This window comes from Somniosus microcephalus, chromosome 5, assembly GCF_052327205.1.
Source record: "Somniosus microcephalus isolate GS21.2 chromosome 5, FLI_Smic_1.0, whole genome shotgun sequence".
Classification (NCBI taxonomy): Eukaryota; Metazoa; Chordata; class Chondrichthyes; order Squaliformes; family Somniosidae; genus Somniosus; species Somniosus microcephalus.
The window spans coordinates 26,250,996-26,271,271 of NC_140991.1; the positions used below are offsets into that span (position 1 = coordinate 26,250,996).

The 20,276-nt window shown below is 47.2% G+C and overlaps 1 protein-coding gene across 2 annotated transcripts in view; it reads left to right on the forward strand.

The window, feature by feature from the left end:
- scn5lab (sodium channel, voltage gated, type V-like, alpha b) overlaps positions 1–20,276 on the forward strand; it is a 524,522-nt gene that overhangs the window by 199,400 nt on the left and 304,846 nt on the right. For both annotated transcript variants that reach the window (XM_085987471.1, XM_085987470.1), the window contains 3 exons: positions 11,691–11,832; positions 15,303–15,512; positions 19,879–20,064. In XM_085987471.1, the coding sequence (XP_085843597.1) occupies positions 11,691–11,832; positions 15,303–15,512; positions 19,879–20,064 (538 nt within the window). The remainder of the gene's footprint in view (positions 1–11,690; positions 11,833–15,302; positions 15,513–19,878; positions 20,065–20,276) is intronic.

The window sequence follows — 20,276 nt, forward strand, 5'->3', positions numbered from 1 at the left end:
TGGAGGCCAATTCATTAAATATATTCAAGAAGGAGTTGCATATATTTCTTAAGGCTAAAGGGATCAAGGGATATGGGGAGAAAGCAGGGACAGGGTACTGAATTTGGATGATCAGCCATGATCTCATTGAATGACAGAGCAGGCTCGAGGGGCCGAATGGCCTACTCCTGCTCCTATCTTCTATGTTTCTATGATGGCACCTCTGACAATGTAGCACTCTCCTTCAGCAGTGCGCTGCGAGCGTTGGCCTGGAGTACAGGCTCACGTCCTGGCACGTAGCTCAAAGGGACAAGCTGAGAAGGCTGTTAAAAAATGCGTATGGGATCCTTGCCTTTATTAATAAAGGAATAGAGTACAAAGGAAGTTATTGCTCTTTTTGCTCTTCCCCCACAAGTATTTCCACTTGTGAGCAAGAGCAAAACTAGAGGCCATCAATAAGAGACAGTCACCAAGAAATCCAATAGGGAATTTAGAAGAAACTTCTTTACCCAGAGAGTGGTGGGAATGTGGAACTCGCTACCACAGGGAGTGGTTGAGGCGATTAGCATAGATGCATTTAATGGGCGGCTAGATAAGCGTACAAGTGAGAAGGGAATAGAGGGTTACGCTGATAGATTTAGATGAGGAAAGCCAGGAGGATGCTCGAGTGGAGCATTAACGCCGGCATGGACAGGTTGGGCCGAATGGCCTGTTTCTGTGCCGTATATTCTATGTAATCCTATGTATTGCTAAACCTTTATAAATGCAAGTCTTTCTTTTTATAAAACACTGGTTAGGCCTCAGCTGGAGTATTGTGACCAATTCTGGGCATCACAATGTAGGAAGGATGTCAAGGCCTTGGAGAGGGTGCAGAGGAGATTTACTAGAATGGTACCAGGGACGAGGGACTTCAGTTATGTGGAGAGACTGGCGATGCTGGGGTTGTTCTCCTAAGAGAGCAGAGATGGTTAAGGGGAAATTGATAGAGCTGTTCTAAATAATGAAGGGTTTTGATAGAGCAAACAAAGAGAAACTGTTTCTAGTGGCTGAAGCGTCGGTAACCAGAGGACACAGATTTAAGGTGATTGGCAAAAGAACCAGAGCCGACAGGAGGAAACATTTTCTTACGCAGTGAGTTGTTGTGATCTGGAATGCGCTGCCTGAAAGTGCGGTGGAAGCAGATTCAATAATAACTCTCAAAAGAGAATCGGATAAATACTTACAATTTACAGAGCTATGGGGAAAGAGCAGGGGAGTGGGATTAATTGGATAGCTCTACCAAAGGGCCGGCACAGGCACGATGGGCCGAATGGCTTCCTTCTGTGCTGTAGCGTTCTATGATTCCAAATGCTCAACCTCCTGACTCAGAGCTGAGGGCGTGGTGAGCTGAGCCAAGCTGACACACTAGAAACGTTTAATTGGCGAAGTAATTGGTGAAGTGTTTACTATTAGTAGCAAAGTCCATTTTCTTGAAAGCTTTATAACTCATACGTTTATTAACAAAAATCGAAGTTGTACCCTGCAACTATACAGCTAGCTACACTGGAATCCTTATCCTGAAGCAGTGACCCTAGCAAGAAGGGGATCAGCTCAGTAGAACATACTGTCTTAAAAGAACAACAACAACTTGTATTTATATAGCGCCTTTAACATAGTAAAACGTCCCAAGGTGCTGCACAGGAGTATTTTAAGACAAAAAATTTGACACTGAGCCTCATAAGGAGAAATTAGGGCAGGTGAACAAAAGCTTGGTCAAAGAGGTAGGTTTTAAGGAGCGTCTTAAAGGAGGAAAGAGAGGTAGCGAGGTGGAGAGGTTTAGGCAGGGAATTCCAGAGCTTAGGGCCGAGGCAACAGAAGGCACGGCCACCAATGGTTGAGCGATTATAATCAGGGATCCTCAAGAGGACAGAATTAGAGGAGCGCAGATATCTCGGGGGGTTGTGGGGCTGAAGGAGATTACAGAGATAGGAAGGGGGCGAGGCCATGGAGGGATTTGAAAACAAAGATGAGAATTTTGAAATCGAGGCGCTGCTTAACCGGGAGCCAATGTAGGTCAGCGAGCACAGGGTGATGGGTGAACGGGACTTGGTGTGAGTTAGGTCACGGGCAGCCGGGTTTTGGATGACCTCAAGTTTACATAGGGTGGAATGTGGGAGGCCAGCCAGGAGTGCGCCTTTAACTGCTGTACGCCTTTAAACGTCTCTCACTCAGGAAGGACGGGTGGGGGGGAGCGGGGGTAATGGAGGGGGTTGAAGTTCTGAATATTTTAAGCGCTAAATTCAATAACAGGTTCTAAGATAAAAACAATGATCAATGAGCGAGGCCACTTTTAGTGCTCTAGTTGCAGTAAAAGATTGCGAGACGCAGCCTACTGATTTTATGAAATACTTTTTTCCGTTTCCCAAATAATGGTGCTGTAGTTGGGGCAATTAGGCAGCAGCTAGCACTGATTGATAGCCGAACAAATCAGCATTCGCATACACATCTAATGTAACAATATTGACGGAATATCGATCGGAATGACTTCATTCAGGATGCTGATTGAGGCCTAGGTTGCAGTTGCAGCCCTCCCATCATTAGTTACGTGTTGCTGCAGGTCTCTCTCTTTAGAAAGATGGTAGTGGTTTTTCCTCGTGAACATAGCCTGCTTATCTGACTGGGGAAGGGTTCAGTAGACCTCACAGAAAGTAATCTTCACATGCAACAGTCGCCGAGCTAGTGTTGCCATGGTGATGGTAGCTACCTTCTTCCTTATGGACTACATAAGCTGTCCGTGGCGTATAAACAGAAAATAAACAGATGCTTATCACGGTCACCTCAGTTTCCTTTTTTGTGTTAAAAGGATTTTCAGTGACGGCATCTCACTGGAGTTTTGGTTTTCGCCTCGATACTTTGCTGTTTTTTGAGAAGTTAAGATAGATAACACCTTTTTAACACTGCCCCATGTTTAAATTTCTGTGATTTTAAGCCATTCAATTAGATGATGGCTGATCTGTACCTCAACTCCCACTTACCCGCCTTTGCTCCATATCCCTTGATACCCTCACCCAACAAAAATCTGTCAATCTCAGCCCTGAAAGCTCCAATTGTCCGAGCATCCACAGCCTTTTGGGGGAGGGAGATCCAGAATTTCCACGACCCTTTGTGTGGAAAAAGTCCTCCTTGATTTCCCTCCTCAAAAGGCCTGGCTCTAATTTTAAGATTATGCCCCCTTGTTCCGAATTCCCCCAGCAGAGTAAATAGTTTCTCAGTATCTGCTCTATTGAATCCCTTTATCATTTTAAACCACCTCGATTAGATCACCCCTCAACTTTCTATACAACCTGTCCTCATAAGTTAACCCTTTAAGACCCCATATCATTCCGTCGAATCTGCACTGTACCCCTTGCACGACCACTCAATCCCACTGACATGAATCTTGTCATTCATGTGGAAATGACTTATGAAGTAATACTGGGCAGCCTGCTGGTGGCGCTGTCCAGGGAGAGTATAAATACTCGGGCATGGGCCCAGCTTGCTCAGGACATTCTTTAACAGGAACTAGTGAAGGGCACAACTAGATCTCCATGTTGAAAAACAGTTGATTAAAGCTTTAATACTCAGATCAAGTGCCGAGTAGTTTTCTTATGTCACCCGCCATGATGGAGCGCTGGATGACAGTTTCCATGGCAGCACAAACTGCTGCCATAGAAGCTCAGACGGCTGCCCCCTCGGCTCTGGGTGACACTGTTGAAAGGGGTTTCCAGGGCGTCACATCAGCGCAGCGCTCTGTTCTCCAGCAGAGCGGCAGGAGTGCTGAGGCACCGCCTCCCTGTCCTCCCAGGACAGTGGCATTGACTCCATGAAGACAGAGGTTTGTCTGACACGTTCCAGATGAGCTTAACCAATTGATTGCGTTTTCTATCCGCAGCGGCACTGCAGCCACTCCAGTGGGCTCCCACACATCCCTCCCCCCGCCCCCCACCCCAGCCCCTCGATATCGCGCTCCATCAGAAGCCACGCGCACTGCGGCCCCAGCATCTTGCCACCGACTCCCAGGGCTCCCGCACCTCACTGTCTTTGCCACTGGCGCTGACCCACGTTTCGAAGGCTCGCGGTGGGACTGGTTGAAGTCAGTCAGGTGGCGACATTTAACGGCAATGACCTGCAATTTGAGATTGGGGAAAAAATTCTGCTTAAAAAAGTCCGCTTAAAAACAAATAAAATATGGAAACCCAGCTGTTTGCTGCCCTAGTTTGCATTACAAATGGGCAGAATGCCGTGCTAAAAATAAGACAAGCAATGTTCCCTGAAACTTTTTTTTGGCGCCACGTGGCCCATTCAAAATACAAAAGCAAAATACTGCGGATGCTGGAAATCTGAAATAAAAACAGAAAATGCTGGAAATACTCAGCAGGTCAGGCAGCTTCTGTGGAGAGAGAGAAACAGAGTGTCATTCTCTGTCTTCACCAAGGAAGAAGATGCTGCCAAAGTCATAGTGAAAGAGGAGGTAGTGGAGATACTGGGTGGGATAAAAATTGATAAAGAGGAGGTACTAGAAAGGCTGGCTGTACTTAAAGTTGATAAGTCACCAGGACCGGATGGGATGCATCCTAGGATGCTGAGGGAGGTTAAGGAGGAAATCGCGGAGGGACTGGCCATAATCTTCCAATCCTCCTTAGAAACGGGGGTAGTGCCAGAGGACTGGAGAATTGCATATGTTACACCCTTGTTCAAAAAAAGGGTGTAAGGATAAACCCAGCAACTACAGGTCAGTCAGTTTAACCTCGGTAGTGGGGAAGCTTTTAGAAATGATAATCAGGGACAAAGTTAACAGTCACTTGGACAAGTGTGGATTAATTAAGGAAAGCCAGCACAGATTTGTTAAAGGCAAATCGTGTTTAACTAACTTGATCTAGATTTTTGATGCGGTAACAGAGAGGGTTGATGAGGGCAATGCGGTTGAAGTGGTGTACATGGATTTCCAAAAGACGTTTGATAAAGTGCCACATAATAGGTTTGCCAGCAAAGTTGAAGCCCATGGAATAAAAGGGACAGTGGCAGCATGGATTCGAAATTGGCTAAGTGACAGGAAACAGAGAGTAGTGGTGAATGGTTGTTTTTCGGACTGGAGAAAGGTATACAGTGGTATTTCCCAGGGGCCGGTTCTAGGACCACTGCTTTTCTTGATATATATTAATGACTTGGACTTGGGTGTACAGGGCACAATTTCAAAATTTGCAGATGACACAAAACTTGGAAGTACAGTGAACAGTGAAGTGGATAGTGATAGACTTCAAGAACACATAGGCCAGCTGGTGAATTGGCCGAACACGTGGCAGATGAAATTTACTGCAGAAAAGTGCGAAGTGATACATTTTGGTAGGAAGAACGAGCAGAGGCAATATACACTGAAGGGTAAATCTTAAAGTGGGTGCATGAACAGAGAGACCTGGGGGTATATGTGCACAAATCATTGAAGGTGGCAGGACCAGGTTGAGAAAGAGGTTAAAAAAGCATACAGGATCCTGGGCTTCATAAATAGAGGCATAGGGGCAGGATTTTCATTGGGCCGTGGAGGTGGGATTGGAGGCGTGTGGGGGGATTAAAATCCCGAAATCGGGGGGCACGAACCCATCCCGCCCCCAACCCGCCTCCATGCCAGTTTCAAAGGAGGCGGGTACCCGCCCCGCACTGGGACCCACCTCCCCGAGGCAGGAAGGGGATTAGTGCCAATTAACTGCCTGTTAACAGGTAGTTAACAGGCAGTTTTTAGCCTAATCCCTATTTTTAATGTTGAAGTGTGGGATTCCCGACGGCTCCAAACCACAACAAGTTAGCGAGGCGGGCCGTCGGGATGAAGGGCTTGGAGGGGTCGAGATGTCCGGTGTTCAGGTGAGTGATGGGTGCATGAGTGCAAAGGTAAGTGTGTTTGGTGTGTGTAAAGTGTTTAAAGAAGTTTAATTACCTTTACTAACCTTTACAGCCTTCCTTCAGGTCTCGGAAGTCCCTCATCTCACCGGCACAGAAAGCAGAATGGCTGTGAGCTGTCAAAAATTGCAGCATTCAGCTTTCTGTTCCGGGGAGATCTCTAAATCATCCTGAGAGGAAGGAATTAATTTAGAATACAGATTGTCAGTGTTTGACAGCTTCAAACAGCTGTGAAACACTGATATTTCATCTGTCAAAAGGTCTTGACAGATGAAATATCAATCTGTGACGTCACCTGTTGCCGGGTGGCCCTTAATTGGCCTGCTGAGCCCACTGGGCGGGCTCAACAAGGTCAATCAAGTGAAAATCGCGTGGGTTGGCTAGAACTCGATGGAGGCGGGACTACAACCCCGAAAGTTGTAGTCTCGCCTCCTACCCGACTCCTCAATGAATATCCTGCCCATAGAGTACAAAAGCAAGGAAGTTATGATAAACCTTTATAAACACTGGTTTGACCTCAACTGCAGTATTGTGTCCAATTCTGGGCACTGCACTTTAGGAATGATGTGAAGGCCTTAGAGAGGTTGCAGAAAAGATTTACAAGAATGGTTCCAGAGCTGAGGGACTTCAGTTACATGGATAGACTGGAGAAGCTGGGGTTGTTCTCCTTGGAGCAGAGAAGGATGAGCGGAGATTTGACAGAGGTGTTCAAAATCATGAGGGGTCTGGACAGAGTAGATAGAGAGAAACTGATCCCATTGGCGGAAGGGGCGAGAACCAGAGGACACAGATTTAAGGTGATTGGCAGAAGAACCAAAGGCAACATGAGGAAAATCTTTTTTACGGAGCGAGTGGTTAGGATCTGGAATGCACTGCCTGAAAGGGTGGTGGAGGCAGACTCAATCGTGGCTTTCAAAAACGAATTGGATAAGTACTACAGGGAAAGGGCGGGTGAGTGCGACTAGCTGAAGTGCTCTTGCAGAGAGTGACACGGGCTCGACAGGCCGAATGGCCTCTTTCTGTGTTGTAACCATTCTATGATTCTATGAACAGCTGAGAGTAGCCCTTGGTCCACAGTGTTTAACCCAGGTGGGGTTGGCGAGGACAATGGGCAAGCTGCATGTCGGAAATAGTTAGGGGAAATTAGAACAAAACTTTTTGTAGTAAGGAGAGTATTAGTACAAATGAACAGTAAACCCATTCAACGGTGGTGTACAGAAGCTGCTTAGTCCAAGCCTATTTATAGACATGTTAGTAAAGGAGATATAATGGCCAAGTTTCTGTTAAATAAGTCCATGGAGACTCCCATCAACGATCTGATTATCCTGTGCCTAGATTAAAAAACAAGGTCCGAAAGTCATGTAGCCACCAGTGATCGTAGCTGTGCTTGTGTCGAGTGACACTTCCGGCTCTTTGACAGCTTTCCAATAGCCCGAGAGGCCCTGGTGGCTCAGACGCGTCGGGCTTTCCGGTACAGGAGACAGGCCTGATTTCCTAAGCGACCGCAAGCTGGCTTCACTGCGGTTAACCTCAAACAGATCATCAAGGGTACGTTGGGATAATAGCAACAAATTTGGCTGGGATGCTTTTTCCAATTGAGCTTCCTTTCCTTGTAAGTTTAGTTGATAGAGGGAAAGACAGGGACATGCTCACCTGGGGTCAACCAGGGGCTGCGTGCTGGATTTGTTTTCTTTGTAGTAGTAAAAGAAAGAAAGACTTGCAATTCTACAGCACCTTTCACAACCCCTGGAGTCTCAAAGTGCTTTCCAGCCAATGAAGTACTTTTGGAGTATAGTCACTGCTGTAATGTAGGAAACGCGGCAGCCAATTTGCGCACAGCAAGCTCTCACAAACAGCAAGGTGATAATGACCAGATAATCTGTTTTAGTGATGTTGGTTGAGGGATAATTTTTGGCCAGGACACCGGAGAGAACTCCCCTGCTCTTCTTCAAAATAGTGCTGTGGGATCTTTAACGTCTACCTGAGAGGGAAGACGGGACCTCGGTTTATCGCCTCATCCAAAAGATGGCACTCCCTCAGTACTGCACTGGAGTGAAAGCAGATAATGGGTGCGCAGAGAATCAGCGTCATACTGTATACATAAGCAGGTTCTTTTCAATCATCTTAAAGCACACAATCTACACTGACACTCCAGTGCAGTGCTGAGGGAGCACTGCACTGTCAGAGGTGCCATCTTTTGGATGAGGCGTTAAACCGAGGCCCCGTCTGCTCTCTCAGGTGGACGTAAAAGATCCCACGGCACTATTTTGAAGAAGAGCAGGGGAGTTCTCCCTGGTGTCCTGGCCAATATTTATCACTCAATCAACATCACATTATCACATTGCTGTTTGTGGGACTTTGCTGTGCGCAAATTGGCTGGCGATGTTTCCTACGTTACAACAATGTCAACACTTCAAAAAAAAAGTACTTCATTGGCTGTAAAGCGCTTTGGGACGTCCCGAGGTGCCATATAAATGCAAGTCTTTCTTTTCTTTACCTGATTATCAGAAAACATGCTCTCGGGAGTTGGGAGCAGGACGGGAAAGGTGGGGGGGCGGAGTCAAAACCAAGTTAGCGGAGCTACGGGAAATAAAGCTGGGTTGGACACGCATCACTCAGTGGTGAAATCTGAGACTCAGTGGGTAGAAAGTTGCTTAGTAAACAATCGAGGTTGAGGCTGTAACATCCCTGATCTCGGAAGAGAGCTGTCGGGTAAATAGGCAAATTACAGGAAACTAACCAGAAGTGATCTTGGAAAGTAACAGGGTGATAGGAGAAATATGATCTCTCAGTTGTAAAAGCAGTGCTTCAGTAAATAAGTAGAGGTCGATGTAATCTGACTTGCGAGTGACATTTTTTTAAATCTTCACTGCGCTTACTAAAGCTGTAGCGATTGAAATATGCTGCATACATTCCGGGATGTGCCAAGTTGAGGAGAGCAGTACAAATCATGGATGAGTAAAGAGATCAGTGGGAGTTGTGACCTAGTGAGAAAACCTAGAAATTACAGAATTATTCAGCAATTTCCCTTTAAAGAAAAGAAAGACGTGCATTTCTATCGCGCCTTTCACAGCCTCATGACGTCCCAAAGCGCTTTACATGAAAATGAAGCACTTTTGAAGTGTAGTCACTGTTGTAATGTAGGAAACGCAGCAGCCAATTTTCGTACAGCAAACTCCCACAAACAGCAATGAGATAGTGACCAGATAATCTGTTTTTAGAGATGTTTGGTTGAGGGATAAATATTGACCAGGACACCGGGAGGAACTCCCCTGCTCGTCTTCAAAATAGTGCCGTGGAATTTATGTCCACCTGAGAGAGCGGACAGGACCTCGGTTTAACGTCTCATCCAAAAGACGGCACCTCCGACAGTGCAGCACTCCCCATTTACTGCACTGGAGTGTCAGTCTAGATTCTGTGCTTAAGTCTCTGGAGTGGGATTTGAACCCACAACTTTCTGACTCAGAGGCGAGAGTGCCATCCATTGAGTCACAGCTGACACTTGCTGAATGTCCCACGCTTTCTGTTGGTAGGTCCACAAGTTGCCCAATGCCTGACAATGTCAGTCCATAGTCAAATAAACTTGGTCCTTGCATTCAAATGAATTGACTCCACAGAAAGAATGTATTCCACTGTGATATGCACGTTGTAGAGTTTGAGTGTATAAAGTACCTTATCCATGTTTTTGTCATCTTGGACTTGATTTATCTTGCTGGCCTCTCATTATCCACTCTACGTAAATCACTCATATCCTGCCCCATACTAAATGCCAATGTCCATCACGCTGCATCCTAAACAGATCTCCACTGGCTTTCTATCCCCCCCCCACCCCGTCCCATGCAATCAATTTAAAATCTTCATCCTCATCTTCAAATCGCTCCATGGCCTTGCCCCACCCTATCGCTGACACTGCCTCTAGCCTTATGTAAGAGAAAGAACTTACATTTATCTAGCACCTTTCACATTCTCAGGATGTCCCCCAATCATAGAATCATAGAATGCTCACAGCACAGAAGGAGGCCATTCGGCCTGTCGAGCCCATGCTGGCTCTCTGCAAAAGCAGTTCAGCTAGCCCCACTCCCCTGCCCTTCCCCCGTAGCCCTGCAAATGTTTTTCCTTCAGGTACTTATCAAATTCCCTTTTGAAAGCCATGATTGAATCTGCCTCCACCACCTCTCAGGCAGTGCATTCCAGGTCATAACCACTCGCTGCGTAAAAAAGTTTTTCCTCGTGTCGCCTTTGGTTCTTTTGCCAATCACCTTAAATCTGTGTCCTCTGGTTCTCGACCCTTCTGCCAATGGGAACAATTTCTCTCTATCTACGCAAATATCCTCTCGACCTTCTCTGCTCTAAGGAGAACAACCCCAGCTTCTCTAGTCTATCCACGCAACTGAAGTCCTTCATCCATGGAACCATTCTTGTAAATCTTTTCTGCACCCTCTCTAAGGTCTTCACATCCTTCCTAAAGTGCGGTGCGCAGAATTGGACACAATACTCCAGTTGAGGCCGAACCAGTGTTTTATAAAGGTTCATCATAACTTCCTTGCTTTTGTACTCTTCAGCCTCTATTTATGAAGCCTAGGATTCTGTATGCTTTTTTAAGCGCTTTCTCAACCTGCCCTGCCACCTTCAACAATTTGTGCACATATCTCTGTTCCTGCACCCCTGTAGAATTGTACCCTTTAGTTTAAATTGCCAAAATGTATCACTTCACACTTTTCTGTGTTAAATTTCATCTGCCACATGTCTGCCCATTCCACCAGCCTGCCCATGTCCGTTTGAAGTCTATCCCTATCCTCCTCACTGTTCACTATACTTCCAAGTTTTGTGTCATCTGCAAATTTTGAAATAGTGTCCTGTACACCCACGTCCAAGTCATCAATTGTTTCAAAGCCATTGAATTACTTTTGAGACACAGTTTTGTAGGGGAAACATAGCAACCAGTCCCACAAACAGGAAATGAGATGAAAGGTCAGTTAATCTGTTTTGGTGGTGCTGGTCCAGGGATGAATATTGGCCAGGATACCAGGAGAACGCCCTGCCCATCTTCAAATCGTGCCATGGGATCATTTTTTATGTCCCTTGCACAGGCAGATGGGGACCTCAGTTTAGCACCTCATCCAAAAGGATGAGGTTTTAACTCTTCTGTCTTAGAGGCAAGAATGCTACAACTGAGAGAAACTCACACTCTACATCCCTTCCTGCATCTTCTCGTCCTCTGGCTCTGATCTTTTGTGAAATATCTCATCCCTTCATCCCAACATTGATTCAGAGTCTTCAAATATCTCAGCCCTACTCTCCTGGAAGGCTCCCGATTTTAACTCCAGGTGGATTTCCCGCTCAGGCCGGAGTTAAAATTACATATGGGTCTCAATGATGTAATCGAGCCACAACATGCATGTGTAAAGAAGGCCCCTGTGGGCTCCGGGTGCGCATACTTGCACCCTGCTCAGGAGAGCAGGTTAAAATTGCAGATGTTGCGATCATGGCGGCTTTCAGGTAGCTAAGAGCCAGGGCGATTTTAACTGCCCACCCGCCAGATTTCTGCTGAGCGAAGAGGGTTAATACGCCCCCATATGTGTCTCTCTAATTCCCGCCTCACCTTCAAAAACCCATCTGTTTTTAACCGAGCTTTCAGATGCCTCTCTTGACTGTTGCACTAGCGTCCACTCCTTTAACCTGCTTATTTTCTTCTATCCCCCTCAACCTCTGTAAAATGCCTTGTGATATTTTCTATGTTGAAGGTGCTATATAGTTGGAGATTGTTGTTGAGTATGTGTTGTTTTTTTTTCTTTTTACAGCAAGTGCCCTGTGGGTTTTACGTGTTTGAAGGCAGGAAGAAACCCTGATTATAATTACACCAGTTTTGATACTTTTGGCTGGGCCTTTCTCTCTCTCTTCCGTCTAATGACACAGGACTACTGGGAGAATCTCTATCAGCAGGTTAGTGGCAGTACTGCCAATCCCAGCAGTAAATCCATTGAAACACAGCAAGACTCGCATACTTAGCTCTATTTGAGGTCTTAATTTTAACCCTGTGTTAGCCCCAATTTCTCTCCCTGCCTGGCTATTTTTTCTTCATCAGAGAGGATAAGATGATCTGGCTCAAGGTTGGCTCCACAGCTACGACCAGGTTTGTTCAACTGCAGCTGAGAGAGGGCCCATATTTAGAGGCTGCTTTATATAAACTTCTACCATGTAGAGGGCAGCAGGCGCACGGGAACACCACCACCTCCAAGTTCCCCTCCAAGTCACACACCATCCTGACTTGGAAATATATCGCCGTTCCTTCATCGTCGCTGGGTCAAAATCCTGGAACTCCCTAACAGCACTGTGGGAGCACCTTCACCACACGGACTGCAACGGTTCAAGAAGGCAGCTCACCAGCACCTTCTCGAGGGCAATTAGGGATGGGCAATAAATGCTGGCCTTGCCAGCGACTCCCACATCCTGTGAATGAATTTTTTTTTAATCTGCTTGGTGCTTTTATTCCAATAAGATTTTTTTCTTTTCCAAGTGTAGTTTATAATAAAAACTTAGGCTAAAAACAAATTCTAAAGCGACTAACTGCAATTAGACGTGAGCGAAGTTCATAAGCCGATCCATTTTAAGGCCTCTTTGGGCTTGTGTTACCGCTTGTTGCCAAGCTTGCGATTTTCGGGTTGTTGCAAAAGAAACGAAACAGAAATAACGAACTTGCAAAGTGTGTTATAAATTTTTTTAAATTCTTTCAAGTCTTTCTGCAGCTCCGGCAATTTCATAACCTATGATGCTGAGTGAAGGCATACTTTTCAAAAGTCCGCTTAAATAATGGGGCAGAAATTCCTCCCCAAACGCGTGAGTACGGAAGGGGTACTCACGCGTCTGGCCGGGGGAAATGCCAGTTTTCAGCATGCACAGCGCATGCGCTGAAAACCGGCATTTCCTCTCCTCTAACCCAAGAGTTGAAGAGGCTAGCGCGTGCGCTGTAGGGGGCAGCGCGTGCGTCTTGGATTTCCTCTGTTTTGGGGGATTTGTGCATGTGTAAAGGCCTCCGGTCTTTACGCTTGTAAAAAGCACACGTAAGTATTTATTTTTACAGGTAAGTGGTGTTTTAGTGCAATTTAGAAATTTTTTTTCCACAGGTTTATTATTTTAAAGAATCTACAATAAGGTAAGTTTAGTTTTAGACCCTTTTTATTAAAAATTTATTTTTTTCAAAAAAAAAATTATTGTTTAAATTATTTTTTTAAACTTATTTATACTTAATTTAATGATTGGGATGTTTTTTAAATGTTTATTTAAAGTTTAAATAGTGTTTTGGGCCCCCGTAGTTTTCATGAGTTTGACAGCTATTACTCTCAAACTCATGAATGAACCTTCCCCTCCCCTGATTGGTTGTACAGTGCTCACCTGATCCCAGCCGGCACATCGCACTAACTACGCCGCTGGATCAGGTAAGCACTGCGCGCTGACATCTGAACCGGGCCTGTGAGAGGAAATGCAAGCAGGCCCGGGCTTCAGATGTCAGCGCGCAGGGTGAGTGCAGATCGGGGGCTTGCACGCGCGGCAAGCCCCCGATCCTAATTTCAGGGCCATTAGCTTCTCTGCGCTCTCCCTTCAATAATCCTTTGATTATAGCCGCCTCCGTTACTGAACTCAAGCAAAACAAATTCATTAACTAGCGTACGAACGACTTACTATCAGACGATACTAGCTGGAAATGCCAACCACCCCTACATGCGTCCTGATGAAGATCCTTTAAGAAGACCCCTCACGTCCACAAACAGTTGTTGACCTGTTTGACTTTTCCATCTATCAGGTGCATCCCATATTAGCAGGCGCAGAGGCCTGAGGTCTGCTCTGCGTCGGAGGTGCTTAGTGTTTCCTGAAGGTTTCACATAATGCAGCAGGCATGCCTGAGCGGGGCTCCGGTCATTCAGCACCTGTTACAAAAGGGCACTCGAAAGTAAGGGTGGCGGGGGGGGGGAGGGAGGGAGGTGGATACAGAAACGTTTAATTGTTTGCCTGGGTGGTTCTGTCTTTCCTATGTGCTTTTACTCTTTTTTTTCTTCTTGGCTTCAAAAGGCCAAACCTTGAAAACATTTGTACCGGGACATAACCTTAAAATTAAAGCTTAGTAGGAGTGAAATGAGGAAACACTTTTCCCCCCCCCGGAAAGGGTAGTGGAAATCTGGAACTCGCTCCGCCCAAAAAGCTGTGGCTGCTGGGAACTTCTCAAGACTGAGGTCGCTAGATTTCTTTTTTAAGGTAAGGGTATCAAGGGACATGGAACAAAGGTGGGCAAATGGAGCTGAGATACAGAACCGGCTGGAGGGGCTGAATGGCCGACTCCTGTTCCTACAAAAGAAATGCAGGCACTCCGAGCCCCACAAAATCCAACCCCGTGACGTTGGTGGGCGAACAGCGCGCTACGTGCTACGTACTGGGCGTGCCGTCCAGTTATGTTAAATGGTGCTGACCTCACATTATTGCCGCAAAGTCAGCTCTCTCAGTCCAGGAACTGCGGTCCCAATGACGCCATTTCGAAACACCATTATTGGCCCCTTGTGTAAGCCCACAACTAGTACACCAGTTACGCAAGAAAAAAGGAAGAAAGACCTGCATTTCTATAGCGCCTTTCACAACCTCGGGACATCCCAAAATGCTCTACAGCTAATGAAGTACTTTTTGAAGTGTAGTCACTTGTTGTAATGTAGGAAACGTGACAGCCAATTTGCGCACAGCAAGCTCCCACAAACAGCAATGAGATAATGACCAGATAATCTGTTTTGAGTGGTGTTGGTTGAGGGGTAGATATTGTCCAGGACACCGGAGATAACTCCCCTGCTCTTCTTCAATTAGTGCTGTGGGATCTTTTACATCCACCTGAGAGAGCAGACGGGGCCTCGGTTTAACATCTCATCTGAAAGACGGCACCTCCGACAGTGCGGCACTCCCTCAGCACTGTATTGGAGTGTCAGCCTAGATTGTGTGCTCAAGTGTCTGAGGAGTGGAACTTGAACCATTTTCGTTTTCTTTGAACGATTTCTTTTATTAGTTGTTAAAAAAAGCGTTGGAGGCGGGACCAAAAGGCTGTTTGACTGACAGTCAAGAATCACCCAGTCGGGTAATTAAGAGCCTGTTTGCTCTCCAACTGGTTGTGGGCCGGCGGTGCGCTGCGAGGATGGGCGTGTGGGGCGACCAATGGCGGGAGCGAGGGGGCGGGGCGGTCGGAGGCAGGAGGTCGCATGATGATACCTCCAGGAATAGGTCAGGTCAGAGTTCGGGGGTCGCGATCCCGGAGCGATGTAGCACACAGCCTGAAACATTCACCTGTCCTTTCTCTTCACAGGTGCTGACTGACTGACTGACCCTGTTTGCTGTGCATTTTCCGTTTCGTGACCTAGCCCTTTTTTTTTTTGAACACACAGACCCTGCGATCCGCCGGAAAGATATACATGCTGTTCTTCGTCGTGGTCATCTTCCTCGGGTCCTTCTATCTCATCAATTTGATCCTGGCTGTTGTGGCCATGGCCTATGACGAGCAGAATCAGGCCACCATCGCGGAAAACATACAGAAGGAGCAAGAGTTTCAGCAGACGATGGAACAGCTTCGGAAACAGCAGGAGCAGGCGGAGCAGGTCTGTGCCTAACGAAGCATCTGTCAACGACTACTTTCATTTGTGTAGCGCCTTTAACCTAGTAAAATGTCCCAATGCATTTCACAGGAGCGATTATCAAACAAAATTTAACACACTGAGCCGCATAGGGACAGGCGGCCAAAAGCTTAGGCAAAGAGGTAGGTTTTGAGCGGTGTCTTGAAGGAGAAGGAAGAGGTAGCGAGTCCGGAGAGGTTTGAAGGAGGGGATTTCAGAGCTCAGGGCCCAGGTAGCTGAAGGCGCGGCCGCCAGTGGCGGAGCGATAGGAAATCGGGGTCGCGCAAGAGGCCAGAATTGGAGGAGCGCAGAGATATCGGAGGGTCGTAGGGCCGGAGCAGGTTACAGAGATAGAGGAGGGATTGGAACACGAGGATGGGAATTCTAAAATCAAGGCTTTGCCAGCCAATCAGTGAGCACGGGGGCGGTGTTGTGGGGGGGGGGGGGGGCGAGGGGGGGATGATGGGTAAACGGGACTCTTGCGAGTTAGGACACGGTTTATCAGGAGTTGACCTTTATGGAGGGTGGGAAGACGGGAGGCCGGCCAGGAGAACATTGGAATAGTCGCGCTTATACCGCTGACCGGCAACGGGATTAAACTCTCTGCAGTGGTCTTCTGGTTTCTACGTTTCCATTGTGAGTCTTAGTAGTGAAGACAGTCAGAAATCAGTGCTACACTACAATGCCTCTATGTGGTATGTGTTTATGTAAATGTGTGTGTCTGTTTGGCAGCTGACTCCTTCCAAAAATAGTGGGAGGCAAGTGCCAGAGTATCTGGGCACTGCGAGGAATGAAGGGGAGCCCTGACCCTGCAACAAGGAATGGACGGACTGGAGGTGACACCATCACCAGCAGCACTAGGCCAAAGGCTTGGAGTTTGCTGTGCATCCTCCTGTCAACGGGTGCTTCAGACTCCCCGTGGCCTGCCTGTTTACTGCAGAAACACTGCCAATGTTTCTACTAAGTGGGCAGCTCCTTTCTTTACCGTTATTACGCCGGTTTTCTGTCTTGAAATCGAGAAACCCAACCGCAGGCCCATTGGGCGGGGGCCGGGGGGCGGGGGTCCTCACCCAGGTTGGAAACTGGCGCGCAGGAGACGAGGTTAAATCAAAAAGTAGATAGAAGACGTAGGGGTAGAAATTGGATCCCGCTGCGGCCATTTTTGAAGGCGCGGAACAAAGGGTGCGGAAAAGCGCCAAATTTTGCGGCGCTTTCTCCCCGCGCGGCCCCAAGGGGCACCTGAAATACGTCCAGCGCCATCTTGGGTCCGGCGATATTGAGCAGGAGCATCGCCGAAGAAATTCACCCCTCCCCCGCAACCCCCCGCACCCCCCTCCAGGTCTCGGATTAACATCTGATCACAAGGACGACAGCAGTTCAGCACTGCCTCAATACCATTAACCTACATTGTACACTTAAACCCCACTGTGGGCTCAACCCGACACTCCCTTCGGATTTAGGGGTGAGAGTTTTCTATCAACTGGCCCAAGCTGATACAAGAGAATACAAACCCCCCCCCCCCCGCCCCGCCACAATCGATTGCATTTTAGGAGTGAGAAGGTGTTGAGAGTAGGTAGTGCTGATATATGAAAGAGGGAGAGGATTGATAATCATCTTCTGTTCCCAAAAAGTTTTTGTTCACGAAGGGCTGTGGGTACTATAGCGTAGTGGTTATTTTACCGGACTAACAAGGCAGAGGCCTGGATTAATAATGTACAGGGCGTTGGTGAGACCACACCTTGAGTACTGCGTACAGTTTTGGTCTCCTTATTTAAGGAGGGATATACTTGCATTGGCGGCAGTTCAGAGAAGGTTCACGAGGTTGATTCTGGAGATGAAGGGGTTGTCTTATGAAGAAAGGTTGAGCAGGTTGGGCCTATACTCATTGGAGTTTAGAAGAATGAGAGGGGATCTTATTGAAACATATAAGATTCTGAAGGGGCTCGACAAGGTGGATGCTGAGAGGATGTTTCCCCTAGTGGGGGTATCTAGAACTAGGGGGCACATTACCAGGAAAAGGAATCAGAATAAAATGGAGATGAGGAGGAATTCCTTCTCTCAGAGGGTCGTGAATCTTGGGAATTCTCTACCCCAGAGAGCTGTGGAGGCGGAGTCATTGAATACATTCAAGGCGGAGATAGACAGATATTTGAGCTACAGGGGAGTCAAGGGCTATGGGGAGAGAGCGGGAAAGTGGAGTTGAGGTCGAAACATAGAAACATAGAAGATAGGAGCGGGAGTAGGCCATTCGGCCTCTCGAGCTTGTTCCGCCATTCAATGCGATCATGGCTGATCATCCAAATTCAGTACCCTGTCCCTGCTTTCTCCCCATACCCCTTGATCCCTTTAGCCTTAAGAAATATATCCAACTCCTTCTTGAATATATTTAATGAATTGGCCTCAACTGCCTTGTGTGGTGGAGAATTCCACAGGTTCACCACTCTCTGGGTGAAGAAATTCCTCCTCATCTCAGTCCTAAATGGCTTACCCCTTATCCTTAGACTGTGACCCCTGGTTCTGGACTCCCCCGCCATCGGGAACATCCTTCCTGCATCTAGTCTGTCTAGTCCTGTTAGAATTTTATAAGTTTCAATGAGATCCCCTCTCATTCTTCTAAACTCTAACGAATATAAGCCTAATCGACCCAATCTCTCTTCATACGTCATTCCTGCCATCCCAGATATCAGTCTGGTAAATCTTCGCTGCACTCCCTCCATGGCAAGAACATCCTTCCTCAGATAAGGCGACCAAAACTGCACACAATACTCAAGGTGTGGTCTCACCAAGGCCCTGTACAACTGCAGCAAGACATCCTTGTTCCTGTACTCAAATCCTCTCGCTACGAAGGCCAACATACCATTTGCCTTCTTAACCGCCTGCTGCACCTGCATGCTTACCTTCAGCGACTGGTGCACAAGAACACCCAGGTCTCTTTGCACTTCCCCTTTTCCCAATCTATTGCCGTTCAGATAATAAGCTGTCTTCCTGTTTTTGTCACCGAAGTGGATAACCTTGCATTTATCCACATTGGGCAGATGCATGGCAAATGCAGTATAATCACCCAACCTGTCCAAATCATACTGGAGTTTCTCTGCATCCTCGAAGATTGGCCATGAGCTGATTGAATGGCGGAGCAGGCTCGAGGGGCCGAATGGCCGACCCCTGCTCCTATTTCTTATGTTCTGATCCTTTTCCTGTGTGAATGTGGCTTCAAATCCCACCGTGACAGTTTGAGAATTTGAATTCAGTTCTACAAATTCTGGAATTAAAAAGCCGGTGTCAGTAAAAGTGACCGTGAAGCTGTCGGATTGTCGTTAAAAACCCAACTGGCTCGCTGGTGTCCTTCAGGGAACCTGCTGCCCTTACCCCGGTCTGGCCTATTTGTGACTCCAGTCCCACACCAGCGTGGTCGACTGTTATAATAATAATAATAATTCAACTTTATTGTCATTGTACAATGCACAAGTACATGAACAACGAAATGTGATCTTGCAAGCTCCCATGAGTCCAGTACAAATAACATTAACGTAAATAGCACCGTCCTGGGAGAAGCAAAGCCGCTGCGTCTGTGCGCGCCGCCATTCCATTTCCACCATTCCTCCTGTCCGACAATCTTCAGCCCAACGCCCGGGCCTGCTCACCAGCCACCCCTCCCGGGGCTCCTTCCGTGACCTTCTCACCAACTGCCCCTCCTCGGGGCTCCTTCCGTGACCTTCTCACCAACCGCCCCTCCTCGGGGCTCCTTCCGTGACCTTCTGCACCTGGTCTTCCCTGATGGTCACCCCTCCAGGTACTAACCAGGCCTGGCTCTGCTTAGTTTCCAAGCCTTGCCAGTGACCCTGTCCCTAGTCCCAGGAACAGAGGAACTGCCCCTCTGAAGCTGACTTGCAAGACACAGAACAGTCGCCTCAAACCGCTGCAGCGGGTCAAGGAGAAGATCCACCACCACCTGCTCAGGACATCTGTGTTGCGGCGCCCACGTCCCAAGAATTAAAAAAAATTCTTCCCACACACAAGTCCCGTGAGCAGTACTCAGTAGCCCACTCGGTGTAAATTAATTTGTTGTTAACTTTCCAATTGCAGCGAATGCAAGGAGTGACAGACTCTGGCATTTAGATTTGGGAACCAGGTTATAAAGTCTGAATACGTAACTGGATCAAACAGACATTAATAATAACATCTCTCTGATTGTGCAGATGAGGGAAGCTGGTGGTATACCCGATGTTAGTCAGGACAGTTCTCAACCTTTAGACTATGACAATGCGTCGAGAATACTGTGTGGCTGCATACACAAATGCCAATACACGGAACAAGCTCTTTCATAAATAATTTACTGGAAACCTTTTCACAGGCATTGACCAGACTGGGGAACGAGACCATGTCGAGAAGCTCCTCGGAGAGATCACATTTAAGTGCAAAGAGCACCAAAGAAAGAAGTAACAGAACCAGGAGTGGAAAAGAGCTAGGAAAACTAGAAGAGGGGTTAGATGAGGAAAAGGAACTGAAGTCGGCATCAGAAGAAAGCTTACCACGGAAGGTAATTTGCGCGTTGCATGCTACACAGTCCCAACTTTAGAAGGAAACGCTTATCTACCCGCTTTTGTGGAATTATGCCCCTGCTCTTGTTAATAACAGCTACCCTAGTACTGTAACATCAAACCAGATACAATCCTCAGCAGAGTCAGATTCATCCCACTGCTCCGCATACTAATAAAAAAAGGTCCTCTGAGTAATTGAGACATTTAAGGG